Source organism: Rhinoderma darwinii, chromosome 2, assembly GCF_050947455.1.
Source record: "Rhinoderma darwinii isolate aRhiDar2 chromosome 2, aRhiDar2.hap1, whole genome shotgun sequence".
Classification (NCBI taxonomy): Eukaryota; Metazoa; Chordata; class Amphibia; order Anura; family Rhinodermatidae; genus Rhinoderma; species Rhinoderma darwinii.
In genome coordinates, this window is record NC_134688.1 from 235,429,489 (window position 1) to 235,447,279 (window position 17,791).

General features: G+C 40.9%; 1 protein-coding gene across 9 annotated transcripts in view; it reads left to right on the plus strand.

Annotated features, from left to right (window-relative positions):
* Positions 1-17,791, plus strand: part of SCML2 (Scm polycomb group protein like 2) — a 91,562-nt gene that overhangs the window by 58,078 nt on the left and 15,693 nt on the right. For all 9 annotated transcript variants that reach the window (XR_012881444.1, XM_075852960.1, XM_075852961.1 and 6 more), the window contains one exon: positions 14,129-14,370. Coding sequence is in view for 8 of the 9 variants with exons in the window: in XM_075852960.1 (XP_075709075.1) it covers positions 14,129-14,370 (242 nt within the window). In the remaining variant the exon portion in view is untranslated. The remainder of the gene's footprint in view (positions 1-14,128; positions 14,371-17,791) is intronic.

Consider the following 17,791-nt stretch of genomic DNA (forward strand, 5'->3'; position numbering starts at 1 on the left):
GGATAGGCTTATTTTCTTAAAGTTGAGATGGTTCAGGTTCTGCATTATGAACTGAATCTACATTAGCCAGATAATGCCTGGACATCTGCAAAATGAACAAGTGACAGACACGCACTCTCAGTGGTTGTCACTTGCCTTTCACTACATGGCAGAGAGGGGGGGCCATCATTCTACTAGCCTCATTGTGTCAATCTAGTGTCGTCCTCTAAGCATTGTGGTATAGAATTTAAAAATGCATTTTGACAAAAAAAAAAGTATTACTACCATGATTTTTTTAGGAGATGTGCAGAAACATTGTGATCACTTTTCCCTTTCCTGATGTTATTGCAATGTTCCGCTATGCGTTGTTTTTTTTGTTTTCTTGTGGTCCTGCCAATATACACAGTGTTCCAAATTATTATGCACATTGGATTTAAGTGTCATAAACATTTAATAATTTGTTTTTCAATTAAACTCATGGATGGTATTGTGTCTTAGGGCTCTTTTGATCATTGTAATCAATCTCAGACACCTGTGATAAATAGTTTGCCAGGTGTGCCCAATCAAAGGAAGGACGTTCCACATTATTAAGCAGGCCACAGGTTTCAAGCAATATGGGAAAGAAAAAGGATCTCTCTGCTGCAGAAAAGCGTGAAATAGTGCAATACATTGGACAAGGTATGAAAACATTGGATGTTTCAAGAAAACTTAAGCGTGATCATCGTACTGTGAAAAGATTTGTGGCTGATTCAGAGCACAGACGGGTTCGTTCAGATAAAGGCATAATGAGGAAGGTTTCTGCCAGACAAATTAATAGGATTAGGAGAGCAGCTGCTAAAATGCCATTGCAAAGCAGCAAACAGGTATTTTAAGCCGCTGGTGCCTCTGGAGTCCCGCGAACCTCAAGGTGTAGGATCCTCTAGAGGTTTGCAAGTGTGCATAAAGCTATTATTCGGCCACCCCTAAACAATTCTCACAAGCAGAAACGGTTGCAGTGGGCTCAGAAATACATGAAGACTCATTTTCAAACCGTGTTGTTTACTGATGAGTGCCGTGCAACCCTGGATGGTCCAGATGGATGGAGTAGTGGATGGTTGGTGAATGGCCACCATGTCCCAACAAGGCTGGGACGTCAGCAAGGAGGTGGCAGAGTCATGTTTTGGGCTGGAATCATGGGGAGAGAGCTGGTAGGCCCCTTTAGGGTCCCTGACGGTGTGAAAATGACCTCTGCAAAGTACGTAGAGTTTATGACTGACCACTTTCTTCCGTGGTACAAAAAGAAGAACCGTGCCTTCCGTAGCAAAATTATCTTCATGCATGACAATGCACCATCTCATGCTGCAAAGAATACCTCTGTGTCATTGGCTGCTATGGGCATAAAAGGAGAGAAACTCATGGTGTGGCCCCCATGTTCCCCTGACCTCAACCCTATTGAGAACCTTTGGAGCATCCTCAAGCAAAATATCTGAGGGTGGGAGGCTGTTCACATCAAAACAGAAGCTCTGGGAGGCTATTCTGACATCCTGCAAAGATATTCAAGCAGAAACTGTCCAAATACTCACAAATTCAATGGATGCAAGAATTGTGAAGGTGATCTCAAAGAAGGGGTCCTATGTTAACATGTAACTTGGCCTGTTAAGTTTTTTCTTATTGAAAGAGCTTTTGATTTCTGTAAATATGACCTCCTGATGCTGCAAATTCAACAAATTACCATTTTAGTTCTCTTTACAACCTTTAAAATGTTTTGATCTCTGTGCATAATAATTTGAAACCGTGCATTTTGAGTTTTTTACTTCTTAAAAAAAAATCTGTTATCATTAGTAGATTTGTTCAATAAAATTCGCATTATACACCAACGGTTGATGGCTTGAGGATTATACTGACTGTCATTTGCATCGACTATTTAGGAAAATCTGCGAAAATAACATTTGCATAATTTGGAACGCGGTGTACATGAGCCCACACGGACATTCTAATGCATAAATCACCCCTTTAGTTTCACAAGTGATAAAACGGTCTATTTAATCTTTGTGAATAAAATGTGTACTTTGATAAATCTCCAAATAGTGTTGCACTATATATATATATTTTTTTCATCTAGAAATATTGAATCTGTATGTCGGATCTATATGTAGTGGCAACCAACCTTGAAAAATCTGGATTAGCCTCCGTAGAATTACAGGTCTCGGGAGAAGTTGTCCACCTTTTGCATCCTTTTTGGACTTAATTTCCTATTTGTGTAGGTGCTGGGAAAAGGGAGATCTGCTAAGGATGTTTCACGAGTTTGCTATTTTTAAATCGTTAGAGCGGTATAATAATTATTCTGTTTTACATTTAAGTGTTCGGTATTGTGTTTTTTTTTTTTTTCTTTATACCTGCTACAATTTAGGATTACTGTAGTGTGCAACAGGGGCATTTTAGAAATTATGGTTGCATAAACCTACTTTTTGCTTTCTCTACATCCCATTCCTTGTGTAGTTTATTCATAAATCATATCCTCTCTCGTCAAAATGAAGTATATTTAATTAGATATATTGTATGTGTCGTTTTGCCTCCTGGCAATGCTAATGCTATGCGTCTGCTTGAGTCAGTCTGTCTTTATGAGTTACTCTCTACATGCGGTGCTTATAAACAGAATGCCATTTACACCACCCTGGTGACTTTGCTGATTATTTGACTTTTCCTACAGAACCACAGGGCATGTATAGATACATATAGAATACACCGGGTAAGTGACGAGATGGATATGTGCGTTTAAGCTGTATAATAGGATGTAACACATGTTCTCAAAGTGCATTTGTTGACGTTTTCTCAGTAGGGATCATTACTCAGTCTGCAGGGTCTAAATTGTTTTGGATGATTTTCAGCACCTTGTTTGATTCTGTCGCCTCCGAGCACTGAAGCCTTGTCTGTTTTCCGTTTAGATTTTTGTTGGTTAGCCAATAAAGGTATCATTTCTGTAATACTTGTGTCTTTTGTGACACAAAAATAGCTCCATGAGTTTCAGCTGGTAGTGGGTCCTGCCTCACTCCCCCTCTTTTCCCCCCTCCTGTGTTGATCTCTTTGCAGCTCCGCTGACCCCACACAACCTTTGCTCTAACTCCTGGGCCTGGGTGCTGGCTTCAGGGCAGGTGACTGATGATCACTGTCATTGGGACTGGCACACAATATGACAGGGGTTGAGCAGTTTCTCTTCCTCTTTCTTTCATTCTCTTTCTTTTCTCCCACTCTCCCTCCCCCACCACCGGCTTTCTCCCCCCTCTCTCCCCTCCCATCAAGTAGCACATGCAGATCTGTGAGTGGCGATTTGCTGGGAGGGTTGAGGGCTGCTCCCGGCAGCAGGGGGCTTTGTCTGTTTTGGTCCTGGTGTAAGTGAGCAGTTGTGGACTATCTGATGTGCAGTCTACACACATTTAGAAGGTAGGACATTTACACACATCCTACTTTATTTTTGCTGTGATGGAGTCATTCTTTTCAGGGAACCAGTGTTAAACCATTACTATACCACTTAGCTTCTAATGTCTATTAGAGCATTCTATGGATACACAAAGCAGAGTGCATACTTTTATGACTTGTTACAATAAACTTTGCTATGATTTTTATTGTCCTCGTTGAGCGGGGTGACTTAAAAGCATGTAACGTGCAAACAGCAGAAAAGTAAATTTCTGAAAGGTGGAAGTGATGATCAACAAAGGGCACTCAGATTTTATTGTGCGATAAGAGTGCCATCTAATAACATCCTGCCAAGGGATCCATACTTACTGTAGGTGGGTACATCATTGTTGCAATGCACTCACTTCCTCAAATTAATTCCCAAGAAACTGCCGCAGAGCACATTACTAATCGTTATTTTCTTCATACAAATAAAAAGAGGCTCCGCTCTGGTGCTTTACATCTTCTGTGCCCTAGATATGAGTTCTATTTATGTGCTTCCAATGTTAAGCTGGCGATACACCACACGAACGATCCTAACCACTACATAAAAGACAAAACTAGCCGATCAGGGAGTCTTTCGGGCTTGTGCAAATTGGCAAATGTTCGGCCGAATTCATTCATGCCATACACAAGTAGTTTTAGCCAATTATGGCTGAAATTTTCCAGTGTGTGGCCAGGTTTATACTGAACTACAGAAGGTACAAAATGTATTGTAATAGATCTGCTTATACGAGTTTTCTGAATTGTCATTTTTAAACTTAGATGGGGATAATCCCACTGATAGTAGTAGCTATTTATAAGGGTTTTAAAATGGTTACAGGATATGAGTGTTCACTCTTTGTGATTTACTCTGAGGGCATCTATGTAGGGGCATGACAATCTATAGCTGTGTCCTTACTAAAACCAGTCTATGTTAACTTAAGTTTTACTGTGTGTCCTTAGAGCCGACAGCACGAATGCGGCCATAGACTGCTCCTTCTTCACAACTCTTCCTGTGTAGTCTCCCCGAAATATATAATTTTACATTTTTAAAGTGTTTAGAACACTTCACGATTTTTTAGGGGATATTTTAAAATGTCTTGTGCGTCCAGCTACATGCCGACACAACCGAGTAAGCCACATCACCGCGTGTTCTCAAGCGTTTAAAAGAAGTCCCCCTGACTGAGGATAGTAGTACATGCTATTGTGGTATACTGACTGCACAATTGGCATATCTAAAATATACCAGATGGTAATAGAAAACATAAGTACACGTGAAAAATGGCGCAGCAAATGTTAAGTAATAGCGCCTCGGTAAAGATGAACAATATTCACACCAGTGTGTATAGCTAAAATCGAATGCAACATGAACAGCAAGGCATGACAAAACATACAGACCAACCAGTACAGAGCACGATGCCCCAACACACGTTTCACCCTCGCTTTGCTTCAATATCTGTTCCAGTTGAATAAGACAATTTAAAAAAGCAAATCTGATGCGTGTTGAGGGGAGATATGAGGTTGCAGGCAAACTGATTGGCTAAAAAGAGAATCGGGGAGGATTTAGAATCAAGTCTGCAAAGGTGATGAGGGCAGACTGACTGTAGGACAGGAATATGACAACTGCCTCCAAATTGTTCTTAAATCACAATGAGTCGTCAATTGTTGGAGACAAATTGTTTATTTGCCTGCGGCCACAAGTAAAGCACTCTGTATCATACGTGTTTTGTATTCTAGCTCTTTCCAGTTCAAATAGCTATTGTGACTTAAAGGGAACCTGTCACCAGCATTTCACCTATTAAACCGACAATACCTGGTGGTAGTGGGTGAAAAATCATTTCTATATAACCTATAATTGACTTCTTAGTCGGCTCTGTAGCTTTAGTATTTAGCTTTTTAGTGTTCCCACACTGTATGCAAATGAGCATAAAAGAGTCAGATCTTCATTTGAAAAGAGTCAAATCTTTGTTTTGAAAAGAGTCAAATCTTCATTCCTCAAGTCTTTCCGAGTTTACCTCACCTTCTTACTTTTGATTGACAGCTCCTCGCCTTCCCCCAGCACACAACATCCCGTACTTGTGCATTAATGTCCTCTTCTGGTGTGTGCGCACAAAGGGACACCGGATTATTACGATAAGGCGCGAAACGTTTGCAGACCGTTATTTACAGTCGGAAGAGGAGTTTAGGAGCGGGGATAATGGCAATGAACTTTTTATAGCAGCGGCCAGTGAGGGAGAAGTAAAGTTCAATAGGTGAAATGCTGGTGACAGGTTCCCTTTAAGCTTTTCTTTAAGAAGGCTAGATTGTCAATGTTAAGGCAGCTATAAACTGCCTTAGCAAAGAGATTTTAATGGGGACCAAAATTTTATGCTCACATTTTGCAAATGAAAGAACCCCTCTTGTCCAAACAGAAGCATGGGAGCGCTCATGTGTCATCTCTCTGGTCTACATGGAAATCCCTTCTCTAACCTTTTTTATTTCTAGTTTGTATCCACTTAATTTATTGCCATGCCATTGCTATTGAGTAGCAACATCACAGATTGTTGAGAGTTGTGGTCAGTATAGTGAGAAGTTGCAGTCTCTTCCCCGGGTAAAGTGCTTATGCAGACATTACTTCAAGCAAGATCTGACCATTGCTTACAGCAGCAGTCATAGAAGCTAAAAATCCTTGTAAATGCAAAGAGGGATGTTACACATGTGAGTTTCATATATGCTTGACTTGGTAAAGATGTTTCTTGACGTCTCTTGACAAGGTCTTTTGTTTGGCTTACATTAGAAATAATTTTCTCATGTTTGGAACACCGTGATATGTAAGGTTCACTATTTTTAGCCTAAGGTAAAATTCATATATCTGTATATTAGTTCAGTAGCTGCCCATATTTTTTGGCCAAAAAGCAAGAGTGGGTAGAAGCAGAAAATCCACTTTGGTTTGCAAACTAAAATGTTAGTGTGTGGGGGCGACAGAAGTTGGGTCCCTCAAGTAGGCTGGTTCAGGGAACAATTTACACCTATATGCTGGTTCAGGTTTTTAGAGCGAAGTATTGAGATGGACAGGAGTTGAACTATGTACTTTTTGGACTCCATTTTTTCCATGGTGTTTGAGGTGTAAAAGAATAGGTTTTGTCCTTCATTGTGACATACGAGGTGCATCCCAAAATTAATGAGAATAATTTTATTACGCTCCCCACGAGGGCTGCTTGAGGAAAGTAGGGATGGAGGTTGTTGCCGGGCTATCTTATGTATATGGCCAGACCATCCTTAATTGAGCCCGAGCCTTTCAAATCGTCGGTACCTTACAGAAGTGCACCTTTTTTTTTTTTTCCCCTCTTGTCACAGACGAATATGCCGAGGAGCATCGAGCAGCGTTACGCAATAAAATTTTGTGTGAAGCTTGGATAAACAGTTTCAGAAACCTTCGAGATGCTGAAGACCGCATATGGGGAAGCTGCTTTGTCGTCAGCCCAAGTTTTCAGATGGCACAAAGCCTTCAAGGATGGGGGAGAAGCAGTTGAGGATGAACAGCGCTCAGGGTAACCTACAACGTCATGAACCGATGAAAATTTGGCCGTTTTCAAGCCTGCTCTGGTTCGGGATCGATGTTTAACTGTCAGACTAATCGCAGAAACGTCCAGTTAGCTACGACATGGGCACTGAACAACCAATCACATGAAGACGTCCAGGACTGCTACGAAGAATGGCAGTGTCACTAGAATCGTTATGTTTAGTCGAAAGGGACTTACTTTGAAGGAGATCGATCCTAATGCTATATTTTTTTAATAAAAGGATTTTTTTGGAAATCATTCTCATTACTTTTGGGATGCACCTCGTATTTTGCAGCCTGTTGTTGTATATCTTATATTTTTATAAGTAAAGTAAGACCTAATTGAGACCACATTCTACTTTTATTTTATGCAGACAATGAGAAGGTGAGATGTTGGTTTGCAGTAGAAAGTTGTATTTTAAAGTGACTTTTAGTGCTTCTACAATTTTGGGTGGACAGTTCAGTTATATTCATCCTAATATAATCATATAAACCATGTATAAAGCTGGTTGGGTTCTTGGGTAAGCTATGACTTAGCAGGCTTAGTAAATTCTGTAGATTAGGCACAGTCCAAGATCTATTAGTTTTAATTTACCACTATCTGATATAAGTTTTGATTAGAGGTTATACTTTAGAATATTATTATTATACTTTTATTCTTATATTGTGTTCAAGAGCAAGCACATGCATGGGAGTGAAAGCTGTATAATACCTAATTAAATACAAAGCTTTTTTTAAAGTGCTACTCATTTTCACTTTTAATTCCTACAACAGTCACTGAGCAGGTGGTCCTATCGTCTTTTACTGGTAGACCCCTTTTCAGATGGGAGAGCTCCTCTGGGAACACATTTGCATAATTGGAAAGATCATATGAATGTCCTAAAAGAAGGTTCTTCTCTTACAGTAATATGGGAAATAAAAGGCATGGGGTTTGTTTCTCTCACTAACTTTTTTTATTTTTCCAACCGAACAACTGTGCTCTTATAGTATAAAATGTTGTAGTCCTACAATATTCTCATAATACAAGATACTGTAGATATCTCTGACACAACTCAGATCCCCAGTGTGTTGTGAGCATAGGGTCTGGCTGCTTAGATAGCACAGATGTAGGCCTCATTATGTTCTACTTAACATTCCTACAAGAGGTCTATTTTTTTCTTTCTCCTAAGAAAGCAAGGTCATTATTTAATGTGGCCAATTGCGTATATGTAGGACTTTCAAGGGCCTTGTTTACCTTTAGTTTGTGTTACTTGAGAAGGGTCTTTCCAATAAAATATTTAGCAGCAAAGTAGTATCTAACATATCCCTAGTAGACATATGCCCCTACTGAAACTTGAGCATGTTCATCGGCTGTGGAGCAGAAAAGCACAAACAAAACAACACTCATTTAAGAAAAATAGAAAATGTACTGTTTTATCTGCCAGTATTTTACATGAGTTTTTGAGTACATTGGGCCCTTTAAAGAGGATCTGTCACATATTGACAAAGTAGTGACAGACAGTATTTCACATATTCAGCATTGTTCTGTAGTTTGGGAGAATTTACATTTTATACTTGCGGCGTGCGTATGGCGATTTTGGGCTTGAGTCCAATGATATTTCTACATTCACGCTCCCCCTTCTGATTGACACATTTTTTCATAAATATGCCGGACTCATGTCTGGAGGCGCTTCCTGGGCCCTGCATGCAAATTCTCAAACGGCTTCGCTTCAAGTGTAACTGCACTTTCACAAAACTTTTGATATATCATAGTGACATATCAGAAGTTTTGATTAGTGGGAGTCCGGGCGCTGATATCTCAACAATCGCTGAAATGAAGATGCAGAAGCGCTTATCTAGGCTGAGGAAAAGCTCATAGACATTCTCTGTGAGCCTGTCTTTAGCTTAATGCGGAGCGATGATGACCGCTCAGTGACGATGGGGGTCTCGGCACCCGGACCTCCAACGATCCAAAATTCTGATATGTCACTGTGATATTTTAAAAGTTTTGAAAAAGGGCAATTACTTTTTAAAGTACAGTTATTCTTTAATATAATAAGTGACCCACCGCTGAAATCTGCATGTCTGTCACTACATTATGATGTCCTCCTTGAGGGCAGCATAATGTGGATGACTGGTTCTTTTAAAGGCGGTATGTCAGTAGCTCCTATATTTTATTTGCTTTGTATAGTGCATTAAAAGCTATGTAAACCTTTGCTTCCTGTTTATTTTATTTTTTTAATGAACTGTACGTGTTGTTTTTAAACATTTTTCAAATTGACATTTATTAAAATTGTATTTGCTTATGCGATGCAGCTCCTATATGTCCACTAAACATAGAAGCTGCATCGCACCGCTGCCAGCCAAATCCGTCGGTCAGCTGTTTTGTCAACATTTTTGTCAACTCGTTTCATTGTTTCCAAATCAGCAGAGAGTGTATTCTTGCTGTCAAGGTTGTTTCCGGAATTCCCATCTAACTGAATAAAGAGTTGTGCACATGCGCTGCCACCTCTCCAGCCTTTAGGGGGAGTTCACACAGAGTTTTTGGACGCGGAAACCGCATCGTAAAACGGCCGAAAATGCCTCCCATTGATTTCAATGGGAGGCAGTTTTTTTTTCCCGCGAACGGAAAAACCGTCTCGCGTCAAAAAGGGACATGCCCTATCTTCGGGCATTTATGCCTCTGACCTCCCATTGACATCAATGGGAGGCAGAGAAAGCGTATTTCGCTGTGTTTTTTGCCGCGGCGCTCAATGGCCGCGGGTGAAAAACGCAGCGAAAATTGGCGTACAGGCAGAGCAAAATCTGCCTCAAAATTCCAAAGTTCAAAAATTGTGAACTGTACGTTTGCTGTGGTGAAAGTGTATCATGAGTGGACAAATGGCACCATTGGGAATAACCGACGTGGAAACTGCGGAGCACCACGTGCCGTTGATGTGAGGTGTGAACGTCCACTACAAAGGCTTCAATTTGCACGGCAGTATCCGAATTGGACCACCGATGATTGGCAAAGGGTTGCCTTCTCCGATTAGTCAAGTTTTTTGCTTCATCGAACGGATGTGTCGGGCAAGAAACATCAGAGAACAAGCACCCTGCAACCATTGCTGGAAGAATACAAGCTAGTGGCGGCAAAGTTATCGTCTGGGGACTTCTTTTTTTTTATGGTATTCTCTGGGTCCGCTCATCCATGTGAAAAGCACTCTGAACCGATTTTGGTATGTATCCATCGTTGCAGATCACATCCTCCCATACATGCTGTTTGTCTTCCCCGGGACAGATGGAATCTTCCAGCAAGACAATACGACATGTCACACGGCTAGAAATGTCCGACAGTGGTTGGAGGAGCACGACCAAAACTTCCAAGTACTTCCCCGGCCCCCTAATTCGCCAGACTTGCACCCAATTGAGCATCTGTGGGACCACCTCAATCCTCTTGTTCGCTGTATGGATTCTCCACCATGCACCCTCCAGCAAATGTGGGATGCACTGCAGTCAGCATGGTTCCAGATACCTGAGACAACCGACCAGCACCTTATTGAGTCACTCCCAGCCCATCTAGCTGCTGTCCATGCTGCACACGGCGGTTACTCTGGATATTAGCTGGTGGCCATAATAATGGGACTCCACTGTGTATATAATGCACTGCAGACATTGGGGCAGATTTACTAATGCTGTCTAACATTTAGACAGCCTAAACTTAGACCAGGCAGTCAGAAGATGCACAAAATTTATCTAAGCAGCGCACGCTATGTGATCAATTTTGCACATGTTGGTAGACATGTCAGACAATTTTCTCTTGTGCCACCTTGCGCATGTCTGTGCATTTCAAGCCACACCTCTTTGAGTGAGGTGCAGACATCTGTTCTTTTCTTTTGTTGCACGTTGTGCGCCAAAAATGTGCCACATTTTGGCACAAAATATGACAAAAAACAGACAATAGTAAATCTGCCCCAATGCTTTTTGTTTTGTATGTGGAGGTTTTCTTCTCGTGTGTTTCTATTGGTCCTTTGGCGTTTTTAGTTTTTTTTTCAAATGCAGCATGTCGTTGTTTGTTTGTTTTTTCCTGGGATTTTTCCATATTCTCTATAGCACATGAAAATTGGCAGAAAAAATTAGGTTGAAAATGTATGCATAAAAAAGCAAAACACAAGGCGCTAAAAAAAACATGTAAACGTGTCAAAAACGCTAGCGTTTTTGTAAAGCTCTTTTCAAAATACAGGCGGTTTTGTCACGTAATTAGGACTCCCATTGACTGAGAATTAGGTGCATTTTTGGCGCCAAGAATTGACCTGACTCTTCTTTTTTTTTTACACTACGTGTTATTTGCGCACACAAAATAAAGCGTAGTATGCACTACAATGCGTTTTCCCATTGATGCTTAAAGCATACGTTTTTGACGCGTTTTTAAACGCCTAAAGCGCGTCAAATACACGCCATGTGAACAAGGCCTTAAAAAAGGCATGTAAAAAAAAAAATAATGAAATTATCTGGTTGATTGCTGCGAGTCCGTCTTTTTTACCCCCTGGCCATCGAACCTTGGCTTTAAAGTAAGGGCACAATCTGGTAACCAAGAGGTCGCCGATCGCTCTCACAGCTGTTTAAAGCATGAAGCTCTGGCTTCTGTTTAAAAGCATAGCAGCGAGTTGGGGACACAAAAAATAAGATCGTGAGATGAAAATTGCAGCCGCTTTAAAAATGAGGGAGCGATCAAACGACCAGTAGGTAGCTGATAGCTCCCAGCAGGGCTTAATCACAGAGTTGCGGCTCCCAGTAGTGTTGCGTGTGGCGCTCATGGTTGCGGAGGAGCTGTGGTGGAGGAGGGAGAAGACGGGCAGCAGACAGCTGCAGCTCCCTGTATTATAGTGCTAAGGAATGGGAAGTGACAGAGCAGCAGATGCTTCATCATGAGCACAGGGAGCTGTTGTACCCTGTGCAACATTATTAGGAGGGAGGGGTTGGAGCAGGGGATGTGGGAAGCTGCAGAAGGCTGCTATATGAGTGGAGGGAGCTCTCTGTATTACACTTCTGGGTAGGGGAACAGCTGAGCTTGTAACGCTGGTCATGTCCCTTCTTGGCCTTTACGTGATCTCAGTGGTGTGCTCCATTAAATTTTGTTCATGTAGCACACCCCTTGCTCTCTGATTGGATGTTTTAAGGGATTTTTTTTTCTGTTAATTGAAAGTTCCAAAGACCAATCTGAGTCAGATCTGCCCCCTAATAGCCTTTTATGGAACCGCAAGGAGGTTTTGTATTTACGCTAAGGTGGGGTGAGCAGTTAGACTTATTTATCCACTCACCACCCTTATGACAACAAGAAAGCAAAGTGTCTTCCTGATTATCATAAATGGGACAAAACTTTCTCCTTAGAGCCCTTGGAGTGGGAAGCGGACCACCCATGTGGTACAAAGCCTATCAGAGATTAACATCTCTGCCGGGCCCCTACGAAAATGTGATAAAAATCCTCACTCCCCAATCCTGAAGCATACAACATTAGCAGCATCCGCCCTATTGGATGCTTCAGAAATGTGGATTTCCTCTGAAGATTCTGAATCCGTGAGTATCATCACAGACTAACGCAGATCATCATTAAAACTTAAAGGGAATTTGTCGCTAGAAAAAATTTTTTTCACGAGTCAGGAAATATTATAAATTAGATTCTAATTTATAATATTTCCCAGCGCTGGTCACTAGATGGAGCAATTCCCAAAATTGCAGCATTGCATGTGGTAAAGCAACCACATTGCTTTATGCTGCAAAATTTGAGAAAACTCACTCGCTCTAGTGAGCTCTCAGAACCCCCCCTCCTTTATCCTGGCTAGTGCCGGGAGAAACGAGGGGATTGAACGGTCAAACCTCCTACACTGTGTGTCGCCATTTTTTAAGCTAACACACAGTGTAGTAGGTTAACATACAGTAGTAAACACACAGTAAAACACGTACATACACAGACCTAACTTACCTGCTCCTGCCGCCGCCGGTCCGTCCGCTCCGTCTGCTACCTCCGCTCCAAGTGCACAAGTCCGGAAGCCGCGACCAGAAGTAGTAATCTTACTGTCCGGCCGCGACTTCCGGTCCACAAGAAAATGGCGCCGGACGTCGCACAGTTCAGCATAGTGGATGGAACGGGCCCCGTTCGCATTCAATATGGGACTGTATGTGCCGTATTCCATGTCTGTATGTGTCGTTAATCGACACATACAGAGATGGAAAAAAAAATGGCAGCCCCCATGGACAAGAAAAAGTGAAAAAATAAAAAAAAGTAAAACACAAACACACAAATAAATAAACATATTTTTTAATAAAACACTAAAAGCAAATTGATTTAAAACATATTTTTTTCGTGACACTGGTCCTTTAAGTACCCCCGAGCACTTTCACTACACTCACCTACACAAATAGGAGAAAATGTATGCACTTACAGATCTATCCCCTGTTTGTCCATTCGTATATACTGTATAGACATATACTTCGTACCTTATCACTGTACCTAATACCCTGTCCAAACCACTAGTACCACTGATATTTGCAGATTTGTGAAATGAAAACCAGCTCCTCAAACCCTGGCGTTTTAGTTTTAGGAAATATTTTGTGAGTACATTAGCCCCAAACGTGAATTTTTATGTAATTCTGCAAAAAATGAACATTTGATAAAAACAGGTAGCTGAGGAAGTAATATTCTGGGTATTACTTTAACAAGAGTGTCTTCTTTTTAGAAATATATACAGTACTGTGCAAAAGTTTTAGGCAGTTGTGGAAAAATGCTGCAGCGAAAGAATGTTTGGAACATTCATTGTTTACTTCCAGTGGATACAATTCTGTCCATGGTCACGTGATGGACACACGCGGACCGTTAGAAGACAATGCTCTGATACATATACTGTAACGAGCCGTGCACCTGTGTGTCCATCCCATGACCATGGACAGAATTTTAGCCACTATAAGTAAACAATGAATGCTCCTACTGGATAACAGCAAGCAGAGATCTTGAGAACCGTGAGGAATTAATACAGAAAGAATATTGGAACGTTTTATAACTTTTTTAAATTATACCAAAAAATAACATACATTTTCTGAAACCGTACAATCCCTTTACTGACGGAATACCATAAAAGATGAGCTGTGCAATGGCTTAGTGTACTGAACGTAAATGATAAATCAACATTAATTGTGGAATAATGAATGTTTTTAAGCAAATTGTTATTTTCAATCCTATAGTTTCTTTATCAAAGAACATAATTGCTGCAGCCTCTCCTGTAAAGGGCATCAGACGCTCCATGCAGTCCCCCCAGAAGTCTGTGTTGGCACAGAAGGGCAGGAAACTTATACGGGACAAGACACTTGAAGAAGCTCCTGCTCCAAGGAAAGGCAAGCGGCCAAAAAACGCCACACTGGCAAAAAATTTGCTAAATGCTGAGAATTTAAAAACAAGTCGAAGGGGATTAAAACCAGGAAGAAAGGTAATGATGTTTTTTGTATGCATTTCTAAAGACCAGTAGCGTCATTTATCTTTCCACTAAAGGGGAATAAACTACAAGATATCTGCAACAAATAATGATAATTGCGAGGAGTTGAATCACAAAGTGCATTAGAACGTTGTAGAACGTTTTTGTGTTTTATACAGTCGTGGTTATTTACACAAGTCTGGACCTACTGCTTTCATTGATGTGGTTTGTTCTTTAACCTATTTGATGGTTGAAAATTTATTTTCAGGCTAATAATTGAATATAGGCTTATAAGAACATAGCGAAAGAAGTGACTTTCATCAAAAGCTGGTGTAAAACATACACATGGGTGCAATAATAAAATATGTTCTCTATGTAGACCTGACTAGCAATGAGTAACATTGGTGTGTTTCTGTAATCCAACAATAGGAGTATTGGTGTGGAGGCATCATTCACATTATAGGTCAAATGCTAGTCAAAATTGGCATCAGGGGCATAGATTAGTTGTCTAATTAGTTGGTTAAACAGCGGACACCCTGATGGAACCCATTATGGTCAATGGGTTCCGTCTGCCGCCTGTGGTGTCTGTGGTACAACGGAACCATTGCTTATCGCTTGTCACCTGTTCTTCCCCTTTTATGGAGCAGAACAACTGAAAGCAGCAATGCAGGTGTGAACACAGCCTAAATGATGTAAGATGTACTGTATGTTGTACCGTATTGTTTTTAACGCATTGTTTATATCATATGCAGTGTGTATACCAGCTGCCTTCTGTTGGGGTTGAAATGGAAAAAAATAAAATACAACACGAGTATATTGCTTACTGCCAGGCAACCAGCAATGTAGAAACAAGCATGAAAGTGTACTTGACGTCCACTCTTTATTGGAATTGAGCACCTATTATAGTTATTAATCTTGAGCAGTAATTTCAGTGCATGACTGTGAAGCTCCTGCTTGCCTGGCAGTGAACAATATGCTCTATTCCAGGAGAATATGACCCTGTAGGACAATGGCCTGTATACAGAGCAGGTCAGATATAATAGTGGACCTGCTGACAGGAGAGGAGATTGACATTGCAGTATATTGATGGCTAGGAATCGGTTGCAACGATCTAATGGTTATAGAAGATTCAGCAAGACTTGTAGAAGCAGCTGCAGGGAAACGTACAAGCACTGCTTTCATGTTCGATCTGCCAATCTAAAAGCAAATGATGGACATATGTAATTTAATGCAAAAAGGAGCGTAGTTATTTGCATGCAGGTGAATGTGAAGGCGGATTTCTCACACAAGCAACTTCCCCCCCCCATCTCATTACGTAGTTGAAAATACTATTACATGTGCCAAGTATAAAAGAGTGTGTGTGTGTGTGTGTATGTATGTGTATATATGGATATAGATATATATATCTGTTTTTTGTGTGTGTGTATATATATATATATATATATATATATATATACTACCGTTCAAAAGTTTGGGGCCACCCAGACAATTTTGTGTTTTCCATGAAAACTCACACTTTGATATTTATCAAATGAGTTGCAAAATGACTAGAAAATATAGTCAAGACATTGACCGGGTTAGAAATAATGATTTTTATTTCAAATAATAATTTTCTCCTTCAAACTTTGCTTTCGTCAAAGAATGCTCCATTTGCAGCAATTACAGCATTGCAGACCTTTGGCATTCTAGCTGTTAATTTGCTGAGGTAATCGGGAGAAATTTCACCCCATGCTTCCAGAAGGCCCTACCACAAGGTGGATTGGCTTGATGGGCACTTCTTGCGTACCATACGGTCAAGCTGCTCCCACAACAGCTCTATGGGGTTGAGATCTGGTGACTGCGCTGGCCACTCCATTACAGATAGAATACCAGCTGCCTGCTTCTTCCCTAAATAGTTCTTGCATAATTTGGAGGTGTGCTTTGGGTCATTGTCCTGTTGTAGGATGAAATTGGCTCCAATCAAGCGCTGTCCACAGGGTATGGCATGGCGTTACAAAATGGAGTGATAGCCTTCCTTATTCAAAATCCCTTTTACCTTGTACAAATCTCCCACTTTACCAGCACCAAAGCAACCCCAGACCATCACATTACCTCCACCATGCTTGACAGATGGCGTCAGACACTCTTCCAGCATCTTTTCAGTTGTTCTGCGTCTCACAAATGTTCTTCTGTGTGATCCAAACACCTCAAACTTCGATTCGTCTGTCCATAACACTTTTTTCCAATCTTCCTCTGTCCAATGTCTGTGTGCTTTTGCCCATATTAATCTTTTCCTTTTATTAGCCAGTCTCAGATATGGCTTTTTCTTTGCCACTCTGCCCTGAAGGCCAGCATCCCGGAGTCACCTCTTCACTGTAGACGTTGACACTGGCGCTTTGCGGGTACTATTTAATGAAGCTGCCAGTTGAGGACCTGTGAGGCGTCTATTTCTCAAACTAGAGACTCTAATGTACTTGTCTTGTTGCTCAGTTGTGCAGCGGGGCCTCCCACTTTCTACTCTGGTTAGAGCCTGTGTGTGCTGTCCTCTGAAGGGAGTAGTACACACCGTTGTAGGAAATCTTCAGTTTCTTGGCAATTTCTCGCATGGAATAGCCTTCATTTCTAAGAACAAGAATAGACTGTCGAGTTTCACATGAAAGCTCTGTTTTTCTAGCCATTTTGAGAGTTTAATCGAACCCACAAATGTAATGCTCCAGATTCTCAACTCGCTCAAAGGAAGGTCAGTTTTATAGCTCCTCTAAACAGCAAAACTGTTTACAGCGGTGCTAACATAATTGCACAAGGGTTTTCAAGTGTTTTCTAATCATCCATTAGCCTTCTAACACAGTTAGCAAACACAATGTACCATTAGAACACTGGAGTGATGGTTGCTGGAAATGGGCCTCTATACACCTATGTAGATATTGCATTAAAAACCAGACGTTTGCAGCTAGAATAGTCATTTAGCACATTAACAATGTATAGAGTGTATTTCTGATTAATTTAATGTTATCTTCATTGGAAAAAACTGATTTCTTGCAAAAATAAGGAAATTTCTAAGTGACCCTAAACTTTTGAACGGGTGTGTGTGTGTGTGTATTTATGTGTGTGTGTATGTATGTATGTGTGTATATATATATATATATATATATATATAATATAGCAATCATATTGATACATCCATAGGGAGAGTGTGTCTCTTCCACATCCAAGGTAGGCTCCTGTGCATCAGTTGGTATGTTAGCGGACACATGAAGAAGTGAAAGCTTAAAAATAGATGTTGTGTTATCCAGGCATGCAGTTCTCCCCCTCAGAGAAGCAGCAGTAATTGCTTTGTAAGTTCTTGCCAGCCCCTCCGGCAAAAGTCACCAAAACTTTCTATTGCACATCCTCTCCAGTCTTCCTTTGCCAAGGGCTGGATAATGGCTTTCGTGACACACATTTCTTTTACACAATG